Source organism: Myotis davidii, unplaced genomic scaffold (genome assembly GCF_000327345.1).
Source record: "Myotis davidii unplaced genomic scaffold, ASM32734v1 scaffold96, whole genome shotgun sequence".
Lineage (NCBI taxonomy): Eukaryota > Metazoa > Chordata > Mammalia > Chiroptera > Vespertilionidae > Myotis > Myotis davidii.
In genome coordinates, this window is record NW_006289416.1 from 11,500,132 (window position 1) to 11,515,623 (window position 15,492).

General features: G+C 40.5%; 1 protein-coding gene across 1 annotated transcript in view; it reads left to right on the forward strand.

The window, feature by feature from the left end:
- The window catches only part of RTTN (rotatin), a 110,145-nt gene extending 98,663 nt beyond the window's left edge, over positions 1 to 11,482 (forward strand). Inside the window, exons 46-50 of the mRNA XM_015562684.1 lie at positions 2,115 to 2,317; positions 5,486 to 5,753; positions 8,950 to 9,053; positions 10,056 to 10,125; positions 11,094 to 11,482. Coding sequence (XP_015418170.1) covers positions 2,115 to 2,317; positions 5,486 to 5,753; positions 8,950 to 9,053; positions 10,056 to 10,125; positions 11,094 to 11,179 — 731 coding nt within the window. The 3' untranslated portion in view covers positions 11,180 to 11,482. The remainder of the gene's footprint in view (positions 1 to 2,114; positions 2,318 to 5,485; positions 5,754 to 8,949; positions 9,054 to 10,055; positions 10,126 to 11,093) is intronic.
- Positions 11,483 to 15,492: the final 4,010 nt, after the last annotated feature.

Consider the following 15,492-nt stretch of genomic DNA (forward strand, 5'->3'; position numbering starts at 1 on the left):
GGTGTGGTTGGGTCACAGCACGAGGAACTATATTTAAAGGGCCAGAAGGTTGAGAACCACTGTGTTAGTATGTCTGTTGAGATAGGAAGTCATCACACAGCTCAGGGAATAGAGAGGGAGAAACTGGCTTGATTATATCAGTGGGAAATTGAATTTAATAGGAAAATTGAGGGAAAATTATGCTGTAAGACCTTAAAAATCAGGTAAAAGTTAAAACTCTTACATATGTGAGAGTAGGACACTGGTATGATGAAAGGTAATTCTAGATTCTGTTGGTTTGGTAGTAGTTGGGGCGCCTCTTTCATTCATTTCTTTCACAGACATTTTATTGAGTGCCTCCTATGGGCCGTGCATTTTTAGAGGCTGAGGGAGATTGGGTAGAAGGTGAGAAGTGGCAGTTTGAGTGGAGGAAGGAGCTCCTGTTAGGGAGGTAAAGTGGGATTGCTGGTGGTGTGGATTTTCCGTTGGGAAGTTAGGGTCATAAATGTCAGGTTTAACTGGCTGGCAAGTCTGTGCACTTTATTCTATCAACATTCAGCAGCTGGGTTCTCCAAGTAGCAAAAGATAATCAGAGAAAGAACTGGAACTCAGAACAGTCCTGAGCCCGTGTAGTCACCCCCCAGTGTGAAGGTTATCTGACTCCTTGATAGTCTGACTGGCCTCGGCCTCCTCTCTGGAACTGCAATCCACTCAGTTTGTCAATGGCTGACACAGACTGACCTAAACAGACCGGCAGGTTGCTGAACTCTCATTATGGTGTGTGGAGTGTTATGTCTCCATATCACCTTCTCTACCTTACCCTTCCTCTTTAACTTAGGGTTAAGGGAAGAAAAGAGAAAAAAGAATCAGTTGCTAAATATTGAGCAAAAACATTTACTTAAATATCAATCGTTTAAAGCTATTATCTGCATTACTTTTATACTTAAAATGATGTAACTATTAGAATGTGATTAGTTAACTAAATTGAGGAAGAAACTTTCTATTTTCCTGTTTGATTTGCTTCCAAGCAAAATCGCATCATTGGTGACTGTTTTATGTAACAGTTAATGGGAACATTGGTGTTGGATACTGCTGTAAAGTGTGCACACAAGAAAGATCAATGTACTTATTTGGGTTTGCTGGCCTTGCGTGAGTTTATCTTACACAAGGAGTTTGACTCTGGTCTAGTTATACTTAAGCTGGCCTTCACAAGTTAACTAACTTTTGGTTCATGCTGCAATATAGTCAGATGTATTTCTGATTTCTTCGTGATGATCTTTTTCCCTTGATAAGCTCCACATGGTTGTATAATTTACTGAGAAGACATGAGGCTCTGGAAAACCAGTTGATGCCACTGCCAGCTCTTGCTGCTTGTGGGCTGTGTGACTTTGAGCAGGTTGCTGACTTCTCCAAGCCTGTGCCTTTATCTAGCATCTAAGGCTGTAGCATTTGTCCTGCCACCCCACCACAGAATTATTGTGCTTCTTTTTTTCTCTTCTGTGAAACAAATGCTTTAGACCAAGTTACCTCCCATTTTTAATATTCCGTTCCTATTTAATTAGAAGTCTTATTTGGAACTATTTAAAAAACCTATCATGCTTATTTTATTCTTTATAAAAAAAATAAACGTAATGTATGGTGGGGTTTTTGTTGTTTGTTTGTTTGTTAATCCTCACCCAAGGATATTTTTCTCATTGTTTGTTTTTTTTTTTTAAAGAGAAAGTGGAAGGGAGGGGGTGGGTTTGTGGGGGAGTTAGAGAGAGAGAGAAACATCTATGTGAGAGAGACACATCGATTGGTTGCCTCCTGCCTGAGCGAAGCTGAGGAGTGAACCTACAACCCAGGTACATGCCCTTGACCAGGAATCGAACCCTAACTGTTGGTCTGAGGGCTGATACACTACCACTGAGCAACACTGGCCAGGGCTACCCCTAGAGTTTTTAAATGCTCAGTTTTGATCCTGGGCCCTTGGTGAGAATAGCAGCCCACTAGGCTGGCCATGGAAAACACCAGCCTTGGTGCTGATGTGCAGTCTGCAGGTTCATGTCACTTGATAGACTGATGTGTTTTACAACTGAGGTTGTTCTGAACTGAACAGTGGAACTGAGATGTTGTGACAAGCTGTTGTTTTTAAGGTTGCAGTTCTCTTTGCTGGTCAAGTTCTGGACAGTATCCCGTTCTAGCTGTGTACAGAGGAGCCCCCGGCAACTCTTTGATGCTGTGTATCCTGAAGTTGGCGTCCCAGGTGCCTCTTGAGAACCCCACAGTTCAGCAGATGGTCTTCATGTTCCTTTCCAACCTGGCATTGTCTCATGACTGTAAAGGAGTAATTCAGAAAGTAAGTACTTAAACTCCTTCCCATCGTAGAAAAGGTAGTAAAATATTCCTGCCCATCAAGAATATGTGTAAGAAGGCTAGAACTCAGTGTCTAGGGTTAATTTACTCTGCTTTCAGGGCTTTTTATTTTAAAGGATCGTGAAAGGATTAAGAGGGTCACTTTGCTTAAAGCCAGTCAATTGTTGATACATGAAAAGTAACAGAAGCTAGAATATGATGAAACCATTTCCTTCTAGTTTGTCTTCTTAGCTTTGGATTATATTTTATCACTCTCAACAATGAGGGTTTTAGAAAGGCAGTTGTCTTACATTTATTTGAAATCATAAAGTAATATACTGGTATTTAAACAAGACCAAATTGAGCAGTAAATTTCAGTTCAATTTCTGTAGTCAAAATGGTTTATGAAATCATGGTTCCTTTTTCTCCCAAGTTAGACCTAAGTTCTTTATGACCAAAGAAGTGATTTTATCAGTCCCCTGGGATCCAGTGCCTAAACTTGACTCTGGTCACTGATTTAACTTAGAGTACTTAAAAGGGATTGAATGGTGGGAATAAATTCTAGCACAGCTATTCAGTTAGACTGTATTCAGGTACATGTCAACAGAGTCCCTAAAATGTGAATTGGATGTTACTTAATAGTACATGCTGATTATTTGAGTACTTCTCTTTCTTTTACATGAAGGCCAAAATAAATGGCAAATGTTCACAGCATTCATAAGAATTGAGTCTCCTTTTCCTCTACTGTGTCATCTCTCCTCTACTCCCCACTAATCTCCAATTTGAATGCAATCTCCAAATAGCAGTCTTAAGTAAGGAAGCAGTCTTCAGTGATGTGTTGGAGCTAACTCATGTTGACTTAGGAGTGTCCTCTTTAATTTTCAGGAATTTGCAAGCTAGTTGACTCTGGATGATATCTTGAAATCAGCCATAGTGGTGGTATTCACACCAGGTAGATTGGCAGAAGGTACAAATCAGGAACCCACTGCTCTCATTGGAGCCAGCTTTTACTTCCAGCTCATGGCTGGATATTTTCTTTATTTATATATATGTGTGTGTGTGTGTGTGTGTGTGTGTGTGTGTGTGTGTGTGTGTATGAGTGTGTGAGTGGCAATGAGTGTGGGTGACTTTGAGTGTGAGTGTGTGCACGTCTGTGGGTGCATGGAGTCATTTTGAACTGGATGCGTGATTACCGTCTTTCCTCATGTGCAAGAGCACAAACCGGGCACAGTGCTTTCTCTATCTCCTTGCAGAACGTACAGGTAGGAAGCAAAGGAGGAATACCAGGTGCTGTGTGGGTACCAACCTCAGGTCTGAAGTGTGACTTTTAAGACTTACTTAAAAGGAGACTTTCTCCTTTTAACATATTCAGTTTCTTCATTTTTAAAATTATTAGGTTAAACAAAATTATACCTTAGGCATCTTCTGTTCTCACTCTCTGATTAAGCATATTTCGATATTGATGTGATCAGACCTTGAGGTGTAGGTCACCCACCTTGTTTTCTGTCAGCTGCAGTAGGTGATAATGAGCCCTGGACACCTAATGCTGTGGTACAACTCAGATTCTAAAGTGTCTGCTTTCTCTCTATCATGACATTTTCAGCACGTTTCACCTAATGTGGGGAACTTAAAAAGCATCGGCAGGCCCAGCAAAGTAGAAGGAATGCCCACAGCATATTTCCTTTGAAGCCATATTGTTTATCACTATCGTCAGCCCCACATCTCCACTGTCATGGCAGAATCTAGCTGCATGGGGGACTCACGGGATGAATGTAGAAAAACGCTAATTTGGGCCAACAGATGAGAAGTAGGTGCAAGTCAGGGCACGTGCAGTGCAAGTGGGCATGGGGTTCCCCAGCCTGCTTGGTGCTTGTGCGATGCCGCTAATATCTTTGTAGCTAACTCCATCCACACACTCAGTTATTTTATATGAAAGTTACATTTATTTCATAGATTCAAGCCATCATTGTGATTTAGCTGCTGGAGGATCCAGGAAATAAACCAGAGTAGGTTAGGAAACAGGGAGAGAGATGAGATGATGAGACCTTGGGGGCAGTTATGAAAGTTAAGTGATCACATTACTGCTCCTGGATCACTTGTGCACCTGGCCGTGGTTCTCATGCTCTCCTGGGCTGCTTCCTATATGGTACTTTCATTCATTCTTTCTTTGCATGTAGATTATTCTAGACGATAAGTTACTGTCTTTTACATAGTTAAGGGTGTGCTGCGGTTTTGTGGGAGGGTTTTGAGAGGTTGAAATGACTCTTATATTTTAAGTGATGGAGCTTTCTGGTTTCTAGGTTTACTAGAGTGACAGGTACCCGTGAGAAATCTGTAAAGAGGAACAGCTGGGGTAAACAGAACACAAGCTGTAATCACAGGTTATTTTTTAGCTCTCATGTTGTGGTAAAGATTCAGGTATCCTCAGTTCTACCAGGGTTGTTACCTGGTGTCCAGGACTGCTTTGGGTTTTCTTTCTTTTTTTCTTTAACTTTTAAACATTTTATTTATTTTTAGTTTATTTTTTTATTAAAGTATAGTTGACATACAGTGTTATGTTAGTTTCAAGTGTACAATGTAGTAATTTAACATTTATGCCCTACAATGCGATCAGCATAGTAAGTGTAGTCCCTATCTGTCACATACACGGTTATTACGATATTATTGATTATTCCCCTGTGCTGTACATTACACCCCCAGGGCTTATTTATTTTATAACTAGAAGCTTGTAGCTCTTATTCCCTTTCACCCTTTTCACCCATTCCCCTCCCCTCGCTCCTCTGGCAATGATCAATGGGTTTTGGTTCTTTTTCCTCCCCATAGGATACCTTTTAATGAGTAGCAAAATTGCCAGAAGCAGACCGAAAGACAAAACTCCAGAGGCCTAAAATAATCACCAAACTGAATTATCAATCCTAAGTAATTGAGTCGTCTGTAACTGCTTTATCCATCACCAGAAAAGAATTACTAAGAATTAAAATTTGAAAGCTATTTTGTTTTCAATCTTTTTACTTATATCTGGAAAAAATATAGATGGAGTATATGGGAAGTATTGAAGGAATGAAACATTAAAGGTGGGAAAAAGAGAGTAGAATGTTGGTTAATTGGTCTCCGAGGGACTAGGAATGCAAAGACTCCAGAAAAAAATAATGTTCTTTCTATTTATCCGCAGACTAACTTCTTGCAGAACTTCCTGTCTCTCACGTTGCCGAAAGGAGAAAATAAACGTCTTAGTAATCTGACCATTCTCTGGTTGAAGTTGCTCCTGAACATATCGTATGGAGAAGATGGGCAGCAGATGATCCTGCGGCTTGATGGCGGCTTAGACTTGCTGACAGAGATGAGCAAGTTCAAGCACAAGCGCAGCCCTTGTCTGCCTCTCCTTATTTTTCATAACATTTGCTTCAGTCCTGCCAATAAGCCCAAGATCCTGGCCAGTGGTACGTATCCACTTTATACGCCTCACATAGACACACACATCCCTTTATACATATGGTGGTTCATAGCATATTCCATTCAGATTGAAACACAAAATAGTTTTATAAATAATTTTCCAGGTGGTTATGAAACCCTCACTGGCACCGAGGGAGGCAGAGGCTGTGAGAATGAGGCAGGCATGAGGCAGGTGTGGCTCCAGCCCTTAAGGAATTACCTCAAGTCTCCGGGGTTGACAGGTCATATCGCTGGGGGACACACTGGGTACAGGAGGTAGCACAGAGGAGGAGGGTGAGCAGGGGGCTCTGGCTTCATCTGTCCTCCCCTCGTTCCTCTAGGCTTTGAGCAAATTCTGGATGCTGGTGAAGCCAGCCCTCACGCTGCCTCCCTGCCTCCTCTCCCTTCCCGCTCACTCCGTCTCCTTTCCTCATTTTATTTTTCTCCGCAGCGTGACCACTGGCTGAGATACTTTGTGTTTTAGGGATATGTCTATTTATGCCGCCTCTGCCCACAGTAGAACATACACTCTTATAAGTCACGAGGTCATTGTCTGATTTCTTCATGTTCACGTGTAGCACTTAGGATCGCGTCTGTGCTCACAGCTGTCAGTGGATGTGGACGATAGAGACCCTTGGCAGGCAGGAGTGTGCAGGACCCAGGCACGTGGTGAAAGTAGCCTTACAGAGACTTCCTTCTCTGAGATGTAGAGCAGGTGGAGGCGAGAACTGGGGAGTGATCAGAAAAATTTTGAGGCAGAAAGAAAAATGGCAAGATCTGTTTCTGTAACCATATGCTGTTTCTGTGAGGGCTGTGTGACTGTCATAGGGAGGGATTTTATAAGGAGACACTGTGTTATCGGGGAAAAAAGGAGAAGAGCTGTGGGTGATAGACCCCGCAACCACTCGTGATCACTCCAGCATCACTGGGCAGCTTCTCTGGCCCCATTTCCTCATCTATACAGTGATCCCTCCTTCCTTGGTTTTCGTAGAAATTAGTTTTATAATAACAAGTGCCTATACTGTTTATGGTTCATGGTAGATGCTCAAAATACATGAATTCTTGTTCCCTTTCATGTTTTCCACTTAATCTTTCCTTGGAGGGTTTCTCTGTGAAACGGAGTTTTCCAAGTGAATGGAAACGATCTGCTCACATTCTTCATGGGCACAACTGTGATTCTGTTTTCCCCAGGATAGCTATTGAATGTGGGAATGCATGGGAAGCTCTCAAAGGTTTGGTCAGTCAGCTTTGAATTGGTTTGTAGCATTTGCTGGTTTTCATGGTGTCAATATTCTTATAGTTGATTTCAGCCTACCAACATGACATCCCTAAACTTAAAATTAATTCAGTATCACTAAGAAGAAAGGTAAATATTCAAAACCCTTCACTTCTTAATTACTTAACTATATTTTACTGTTACCTCATCTCTTGATATTATTTCTATATTAATGTGGGAATTCATTTCATACCTTACAAATAGACTTGCAAATGTTTTATGTATTTTTAAAAAATTATAGTTGATATACAATATTAGTTTCAGGCTTATGTGTATTTTATATGCATGTTATGTTTCACAATAAAATGTGTTTTTTTTGTTTTTCAAATATATTTTATTTTTTACAGAGAGGAAGGGAGAGGGATAGAGAGTCAGAAACATCAATGAGAGAGGAACATTGATCAGCTGCCTCCTGCACAACCTCCATTGGGGATGTGCCCACAACCAAGGTACATGCCCTTGACTGGAATCAAACCTGGGACCTTTCAGTCTGCAGGTCGATGCTCTAGCCACTGAGCCAAACCAGTTAGGGCTAAAATGTGTTTTTTAAAAAACTGATCCACTTGCATTATCAGAACGGGCAGCATATTATTGACTTGTTGTGTGTGTACTTTATTGAAACATTTTAAGAGATAGTACATGGTAAAAGGAGTAATGATAAATCTGTGTAGATCATGAGTGTTGGTACCATGTGCAACAACATCACTGGGTGATATCAGATGGACACACCATTCAATGATGTCCCCAAGAATATGAGCTGCCACCTGTCACCTGCCATAATGGCTGTGATGGGACAGCTGTTGATACAGGCTAGTTGTGTATTGTGATAGAGGAGAAGCAGGGGACCACAGAAAGCGGGTGAGGGTAGGCAATGGTGTGCGGACAGGAAACAGCACCCGCCCACCTCCACCCACACGCCCCACTGTTCAGAGCTCACTTTATGGAGCAGATGCTTTTTTTTTCTCTGTAAAGACTTTAAATTCCTTCAAATTCCTTTTAAGAACCCTAAATAGAATCACTGAAACAGCATCCATTTGCTTTAATTATGGAATCTTTCATCCAACTAGTATATCTTGAGCCCCTGAAGTAGAGTGGCACTGTGGCTGGAATGTGCAGCAGTGAGCGGACCGACGGCCGCTGCCAGGCCGCTCTGTAAGGAGATGCTCCGGCAGGTGGGGCGTGACCGTACACAGCATCCCCATAACATGTCTCAGGATTTTAAATCTCGTGCTGTAGAGGAAATGAGTCAATGTAATGACAGGGTAAGGAATAAAGCAGCGTCAGGTAATGTCTGAAACACCCTGGCATCTCCTGGCACCTACTTCCCTGCATCTTCACCTAAAACCAGTACCTGCTGAGGATAATTTCCAAGTCTTGATTTCATGCTCTGGCTGGCTGTGCGAAAAGGGGCCTATCTTGTGAGTTGCTCTTCCTTTAAATCGCTTTTCCTCTGACACACACATCCACACAAACATTTCTCCAATGTGTCCAGTTCTTTTGTAAAAGGCTTACCTCATATGGTATTCCTTCACTATTATTTTGTAGAAGCCCAAGCTATTGATATGTTCATGTAACAGTCTTTAAAAGTTATCACAAGAGCAGACCCGTTTTCCTGCACACCAGCATGTGAGCTATAACTGAAGAGCTCATTAATATAACTCATTGTGTAATGACTTCTCCACTATTGTTGTCTTGACATGAATGTGCCATTGTTGAATTAGGGCCGAAAACCGTGAGGCCTTGGCTGCTGTGTCTGTTGTGAAAACTTGACAGGTTGTCCACCCTCTGCCACTTGCTATGCAGGTAGTTTTTGCCATAGTGATACCAACTTTGTGTGCATCTGATGGGAGAACAGGGCAACCGACTGGTTTAATATATACCAGATACTGTCTGGGACTGAACTTTTTTTTTAATGTCTCTATTACTAGAAAAGGTGCTGAGTGTGCTGGCTGCCTCTCTGGAGAGTGAGAGTCCCAGTGCTCGGAGGATCGGCGCAGCCGCACTTTGGGCTCTGATCCACAATTACCAGAAGGTGAGTTCTTACAATCTTGGTCGTGAGTCAGGGGTGAACACCAGCCTCTCGGGCAGCCAGGGACCTCAGAGGAGTGTCAGCTAGAGAAGACTGAGCTTGGAGCCTGTGGCCTGTGCATCCTTCGTACAATTACTAAACCATCACTCAGGTCTCCTCATCTAATCATTTCAGCGGGCTCTCCCATCTCAGAAGAGTCTCTTTTTTGAGTGAGTTTTCCGTTAGTATAAGTTGATTTGCCATATTGGTGCAATGTTAATCTAGATGATTTCTGCTAAAAGAAGGGTCAAGAAAAAATGCATCTTGAAAGAAAACCAAATAGCAAAGCTTTATCCAGTGTGGGACCTCCCTATCTCAGGCACCTGTAGTCACTGAGTTTTGAAGGAGCTCAGTCCTCAGGCTGCTGCGCAGGTCCCGGGGGGCAGGCAGGTGGGGACTGGCGCCTGTTCTCTGAGCACAGATCTCACTCCTGAGGGAAATGCCCACGTGTGTCTAGCAATTAAATAGTGGCCGGGTGACAGGGTGAGCATAGCCACCCATCCCCATGGGCTTCTCAGCTGCCGCCCCTTGTCTGCACACGCACACAGGGACGGAGGCGGCTGCTGTCCCTCTCGCCCATGTGTCTTCTCACAGGATGTGACACTCTGTCGTCACTGTGGATATTTGTTGACTGGTAATGTGGTATGCTTGATCTGAAACCTGAGGTTTGAGGGAAGGTGAAATAACTAAAATTAAGATGAAATAGTTTAAAATAGTGCATTGCAATTAGGGAGAAGGGGAAAGGGAAGGGAAGCAAGAACAAGGGGCAGGAGAGAAGAATCGAGTTAGCGAGGGAAGGGTGTGCTGACATTGATGGCGTGTGCTAATATCTAATTCTGTAGCTTCGTTACTACATTTATAATATCCTGCTTACTACTGCGGTCAGAATGGCAGAGTGAGGATTGTATCGTCATCCCTACAGGTGGAAACGAGTCTAATTCATGGCTTGTTCCATGTTATTTCCAGGCAAAAACGACTTTGAAAAATTCATCAATAAAAAGAAGAGTGGATGAAGCATATTCCTTAGCAAAGAAAAGTAAGTTTCATTATGAGAGATTGCAGTTCAACTTGGAAGCTATTAAGTGAATAGTGAATGAAATATTTGGGCAATTCACAGCAAAAAAGAAGTTTTTTCTACACTGATGTTTTACAATAATGTTTGAGGAACTTTTTGGCTGACGCATTGATCAGTATGCCGGTATTTGGTCCGTGCTTTTCCTTGTAACATTTTTTAAATAATAAAACATAATGGTTTCTTACAACACATCTGTGATCTTTCTCCAAGACATTTTTTCCTTGTACAAAACGTTGCCAGTGCCTACCACTATACTAAAGTGTGTTCTTAGGTGATAAGAACTGGACCCAATTAGAATTGACCTTGAACAGAAAGCTGACCTGACTTTAGGAGTTGAGCTAGTCTTCCAGAAACAGACCCATTGCCCATACCCGCTGGGCCCTGTGATGCCATGGGACAGGAGGCGGGCTTTCCTTTCAAGTGCATTTTTATTTTAAGTGCTTCAAGTTTTCAATGAGCATTGTTCTTTGACCACTTTTATGGTCAGACACTGAACTGTCTTTCCCACGTTGTTATAGTCTGAGTTTTTATAAGTGGCTTTTAGATTTTTTTGTTTCTGGCTGTGACCGTGAACTTCTGGAGGTCGTGGGTCACTGAGTTACTGTCAGTGTTTAGTGTTAGGAGGGATGGTACATAGAAAGAACAAGGCAAGGCATTCATTTGGGCTTGTGGCTAATGGATCCCTTATGGAGGTGCACTGTTTTCAGTTACATTGTTTGGTTAAACCATTAATTAAAAGTAAATAAATTCTGTAAGTTCATTTTTTTTTTTTACAATGTGAAATATCCTAATGCCAAGTACATCAAGGAGTTAAGTAGAACCTTGTCTCACAGAAATCGTACTTAAGTCTGTGTGTGTGTGTGTGTTCACTCCCAGGTGTAGTGCTAAGTTTATCAGCTTGCTCCTCCATACTCTTATTTTTCTCTCAGCTTTTTCAGACTCAGAAGAAAACCCCCTGAATGCCTATTATCTGAAATGTCTTGAGAACCTCCTGCAGCAGCTGACCTGTCCCTGAGGACCCAGGCCTCTGCTCTGCAGCCACAGCCGCTGGACAGGCAGACAGCCGTGAAGCCAGCTGTATGCACAGCTATTGCCCGAGGACAGGCAAGCCCTCTGCCCGGGATGACACTGAGTGACGCCCAGCTCTGTCCCTTCACCTCCCACCAGCTCTGTAGGTAAGAGCAGCAGCCAACCAGAAGATGACGGAAAAAGCATAGAAAGTGCTGGGGACATAAAATGTTTTACCTTTTCTATGCAATTTGCTTTGTAAAAATCCTATTTAACAATTATTTAATAAAATGTTTCTAGAAACTGAAAATTGACTAGTAATTGCTGCCTACAAACTTAATCAGTCTCATGAATATACATTTTAGGAATGGAAAGAAGACATTGCATTCTGATTTCCTTTATTTTTAATTTTTACATGAAATTTAGCTTTTGTCAATATAAACCCTTATCTTTCAAACCTTTACATTGTCCAGAACATTCACACTGGTGACGGAATATTTGTATGTAAGTGTGTGTAATTGTGAGTAGATTTTTTCTGCCATGTTTAGTGATACTAATTCCTTCCCCTGTGATTATAAATACGTTATATATATATTTTTTTACCTTTCAACTTGTGAAATACTGTGTAATCATGAAGAAAGAAATAGAGTTAATGGTCATGTAGGCCTGTGTGCAAATTCCAGCTCAGCCCAAAACACTATGAAGAACAAGACTGAAAATCTCTCAGGAACAAGTCCTGTCAAGCACATGGTGACAGGGGTTTGTGAACTCAGAACTTAAATCCATGTCAGTTCAAGTATTAATGACTTTCAGCAGGTTCTGAACACATTTTGAAAGAAAGAAGAAAGAAAAATGGTGTCTAAGAAATGAAAAATGAAAACTGATGTGTGTGTGTGTGTGTGTGTGTGTGTGTATACGTACGTACATACGTGTACCTGTATACACACAGTATACACATTCATTTAGGAGAAAGTTTTCTAATTGAGTTATGGTTAACAAGAAAAAGTAATACATTTTTTCTTACTAAGTACTGTAGCAGATTGCTGTCATCAATAAAATAAGCCAGGTGATGCTATTTAAGCTGGAAGAATGAGGACAAAATATATGTTAAATGATGAAATAGAAGCAGGTAAATTTGTAGTGTTTAAACATTATCGATTTGAGATAGGACAGATTAATTTCAGAAGTTTCTGGGCAGCACAACATAATTTGGAGCAAATTTCAACAATTTGTAAGTGATTCCTTGTTACCAATTCTTTGAAAAGAATTCAGCTTAGTTCTTATAGAAATAATTATTTTTCATCTCATTTTTGTCATTAATATTTAACCAAGTTTTATAATTCTGGTCACAAGGCTGAGTGTCACAAATGGTTTAGGAGCAGGTACAACCCAAGTCTTGCTCCGCATGACCCTCGCCTCCTGGAATCCAGAGGGGCCTCTGCTGGAGGGAGGCCCGCCTGCCCTGATCATGGATCAGCGTCCACTATTTTCCATTCTCCATTATTGGGAGAATGGAGAAAAGTGTTAAATCTTAGCAAATCCATCCTGCGGTGTCTAGTTAAGAAAGGTTATATCACACTGAGCTTTTAAGGTTTCTTGAAACTTAACTTGTTCTGGTTTGTCTTTGTGGTTAATCCTTGCCTGGCTCCCTATTATTAGGAACAAAGGTTGCAGAGGATGCATGTACTTGCTGGGACGTTACTCTCAACTCACCTTTTCCTTCTCACACCCCCCCAGCTTGCTTGTCCAGGCCCTTTCTCTCCTCTGTGAATTAAGTGTTGAACTTTCCCCCACCCACCTTCACATTTCCATTTCTGCCTGTTTTCAAAGGCCAGCTTCAAATGTCACCTTTCCCAGGAGGCTGTGTCAACTTGCCCAGCTGGGAGGAAATTCTTTTTTCTTTGAGTTTCCACGGCAGTTTTAGTTTGGTTTAGGTCTTTTTTAAGTTTTTCTATCACTTATTCCTTTTCCCCTTGTATTATGCTGATTTGCATTTAGTCATTGTTCCCACCATCTGCTTGACATGACTTCTGTCATTAATATTTAACTTGTACCTCCCTGCCTCTCACAATGTTACACAAAGCAGATACTCAATTTATGTTTATGTTAATGAATGGATGGATGAATGAATCAATATGGAAAATACCTCATTAGTAAAAGCTACAGAATTTCATAGTGTAAATTAGACTAACAGCTATGTTGACTTTGCAAAAGATACACAACCGTAAGTATTTGTTTTATGAGAATAGATTTTTGTTCTAAAAATGAAGGATGAAAGCCAAAAGCGCTGCTTAAAAACACTTTAAAATTCTTAGAGTATTTTTTAGTTCAGTAGAGAAAAAAGTAAGTATGATTTGAAGATGAAACAAAGATAGACTAATCTAAACTTTCAAGAACCATTTCTTACTAGGAATCTAACCCGAGATATCCTGTTTGGGAAGTAGAGTATAGGTATCAGCTTTTTGAAATTAGAACCATAAATTGTGAAAATCAGATAAGCTGCGAGTCCGGCAGTGTGGAAGAAGCCATTCCCATTAGCCAGACTGTGTGAAAAGCACAAAACAACGGGTAAACTGCCTGCCTCCTTCCGGCCCCTGTTTCTTGGTGCCCACATTCAGCCGCAGCAGGCACTGGAAGACTCAGACTTCAACTCCAAAAGGTGACACTGCAAAGAATGAAAGCAGGTGGCTGAGGTAGAGGCTGAAAGCAAACTTAAGAATTTGATTTCATGAAAATTGGGGGAAAAGCTCATTCTATTGGTGCCACTGCAGTAGGAACGAAGTCTGCCATTGCATCACTTTGCATCTTTCATACACTTTTCTTATCTACAGCTGAAAAAACTCACTATAATGAGAAAAGATTCAACTCACCAAGAGGATGTGGCGATTTAAAACATAACATGCATCTAATCAAATAACCTCAAAATGCATGAAGCCAAAAGTGGCAAAACTCCAAGGATGAGCCAATAAATCTAAAATCACAGGGGTAGCTTTCAACACATACTCTTGATTTTTGATAGGTCAAGCAGGCAGTAAATAAAAAAAAAAGATATAGAAAATATGAATAACACAGTAACCCTGGTCTAATGAATATATACAGAATTTTGCAAATGTGAATCAGAGAAATCACCTTTTCCCCTCAATTCACATGAAACATTTACAATTGATCCAAGTATTAGCCAGTTTAGAAAGCTCCAATACATTTCAAAGACTAGGTCCATATACACCAATAATTTGTACCACATTATAATTAAGTTAAAGTTTAATAAAAAAAAGATAGGCAAAGTATTTTTACATATTTGGAAATTAAAAGACATCCTTCTCAAGAGCTCACAAGTTAAAACAGTAACCACAGTGGAAATTTACTGAATGATAATGAAAACTCAATGCATAGAGGCCTGTGGGATGCAGCAAAACTGAAAGTTCTTTCACAATTTTTTATCCTCAAGAGACATTTTTACTTTAAAATCTGTTTAAAAGAAGAAGGCCTCAAAATTAAGAGACAAGTGTTTATCTTAAGAAGTTAAAAAAAAATGACAGAATATACCCAAATTAAGTTGAAGGGATAATAAAAAAGAGAAGTTGATGAAATGCAATCAAAGGTATTAAGATAGAAAATAAACAAAGCAAAAATTGGTTCTTTGGGGGAAAATAGCAATAGACAAATTTCTACCAAAAATGATCAACTGGAAAAGCAAAAGGACACAAACACTGTAATCAATGTGAGGAGGGGACATAAGAACAGATAAAGTGAGAATTAAAGAGATACTGCTACAGTATTTCAGCAATGCTGAAATTTTGAAAGCATAAATGCAGTGGGCACATTCTTGGAAAAATACCATTTACTGGAATTGGCCTCAAAAGTAATAAACATTAATAGTCCTATAGTTATTAAAGGAATTGAAGTAGTGATTGTAATCTCTCCACAAAGAAAACACAAGATAGATGATTTTATAGGCAACTTCTAACATTCCAAGGACATTCCCAATTTTATTCAAACTCTTTGAGGTTATAGGAAAAGGAGGAAGAGTGCAATTCATTCCATGAGGCCAGCATAACTGTGACACCAAACCAAGACATTATGAGAAGGGAAAAGTGTAGGCCCATTTCTCTCATGAATAGAGGCAAAAATCCTAAACATTAACAAGCAACTGGACAATGTATAGAAAAATTTTATATGCTTATCTTATACTAGTGGCCAGGTGCATGGAGTCATGCATATTGAAAGGAAATTAATTAGAAAAAGTATTTTAATATAACTATTTGCCCTTTCTCTATAATAGATGTGTCAGAGATGAAAGAAAATTAGTACATTGTATAT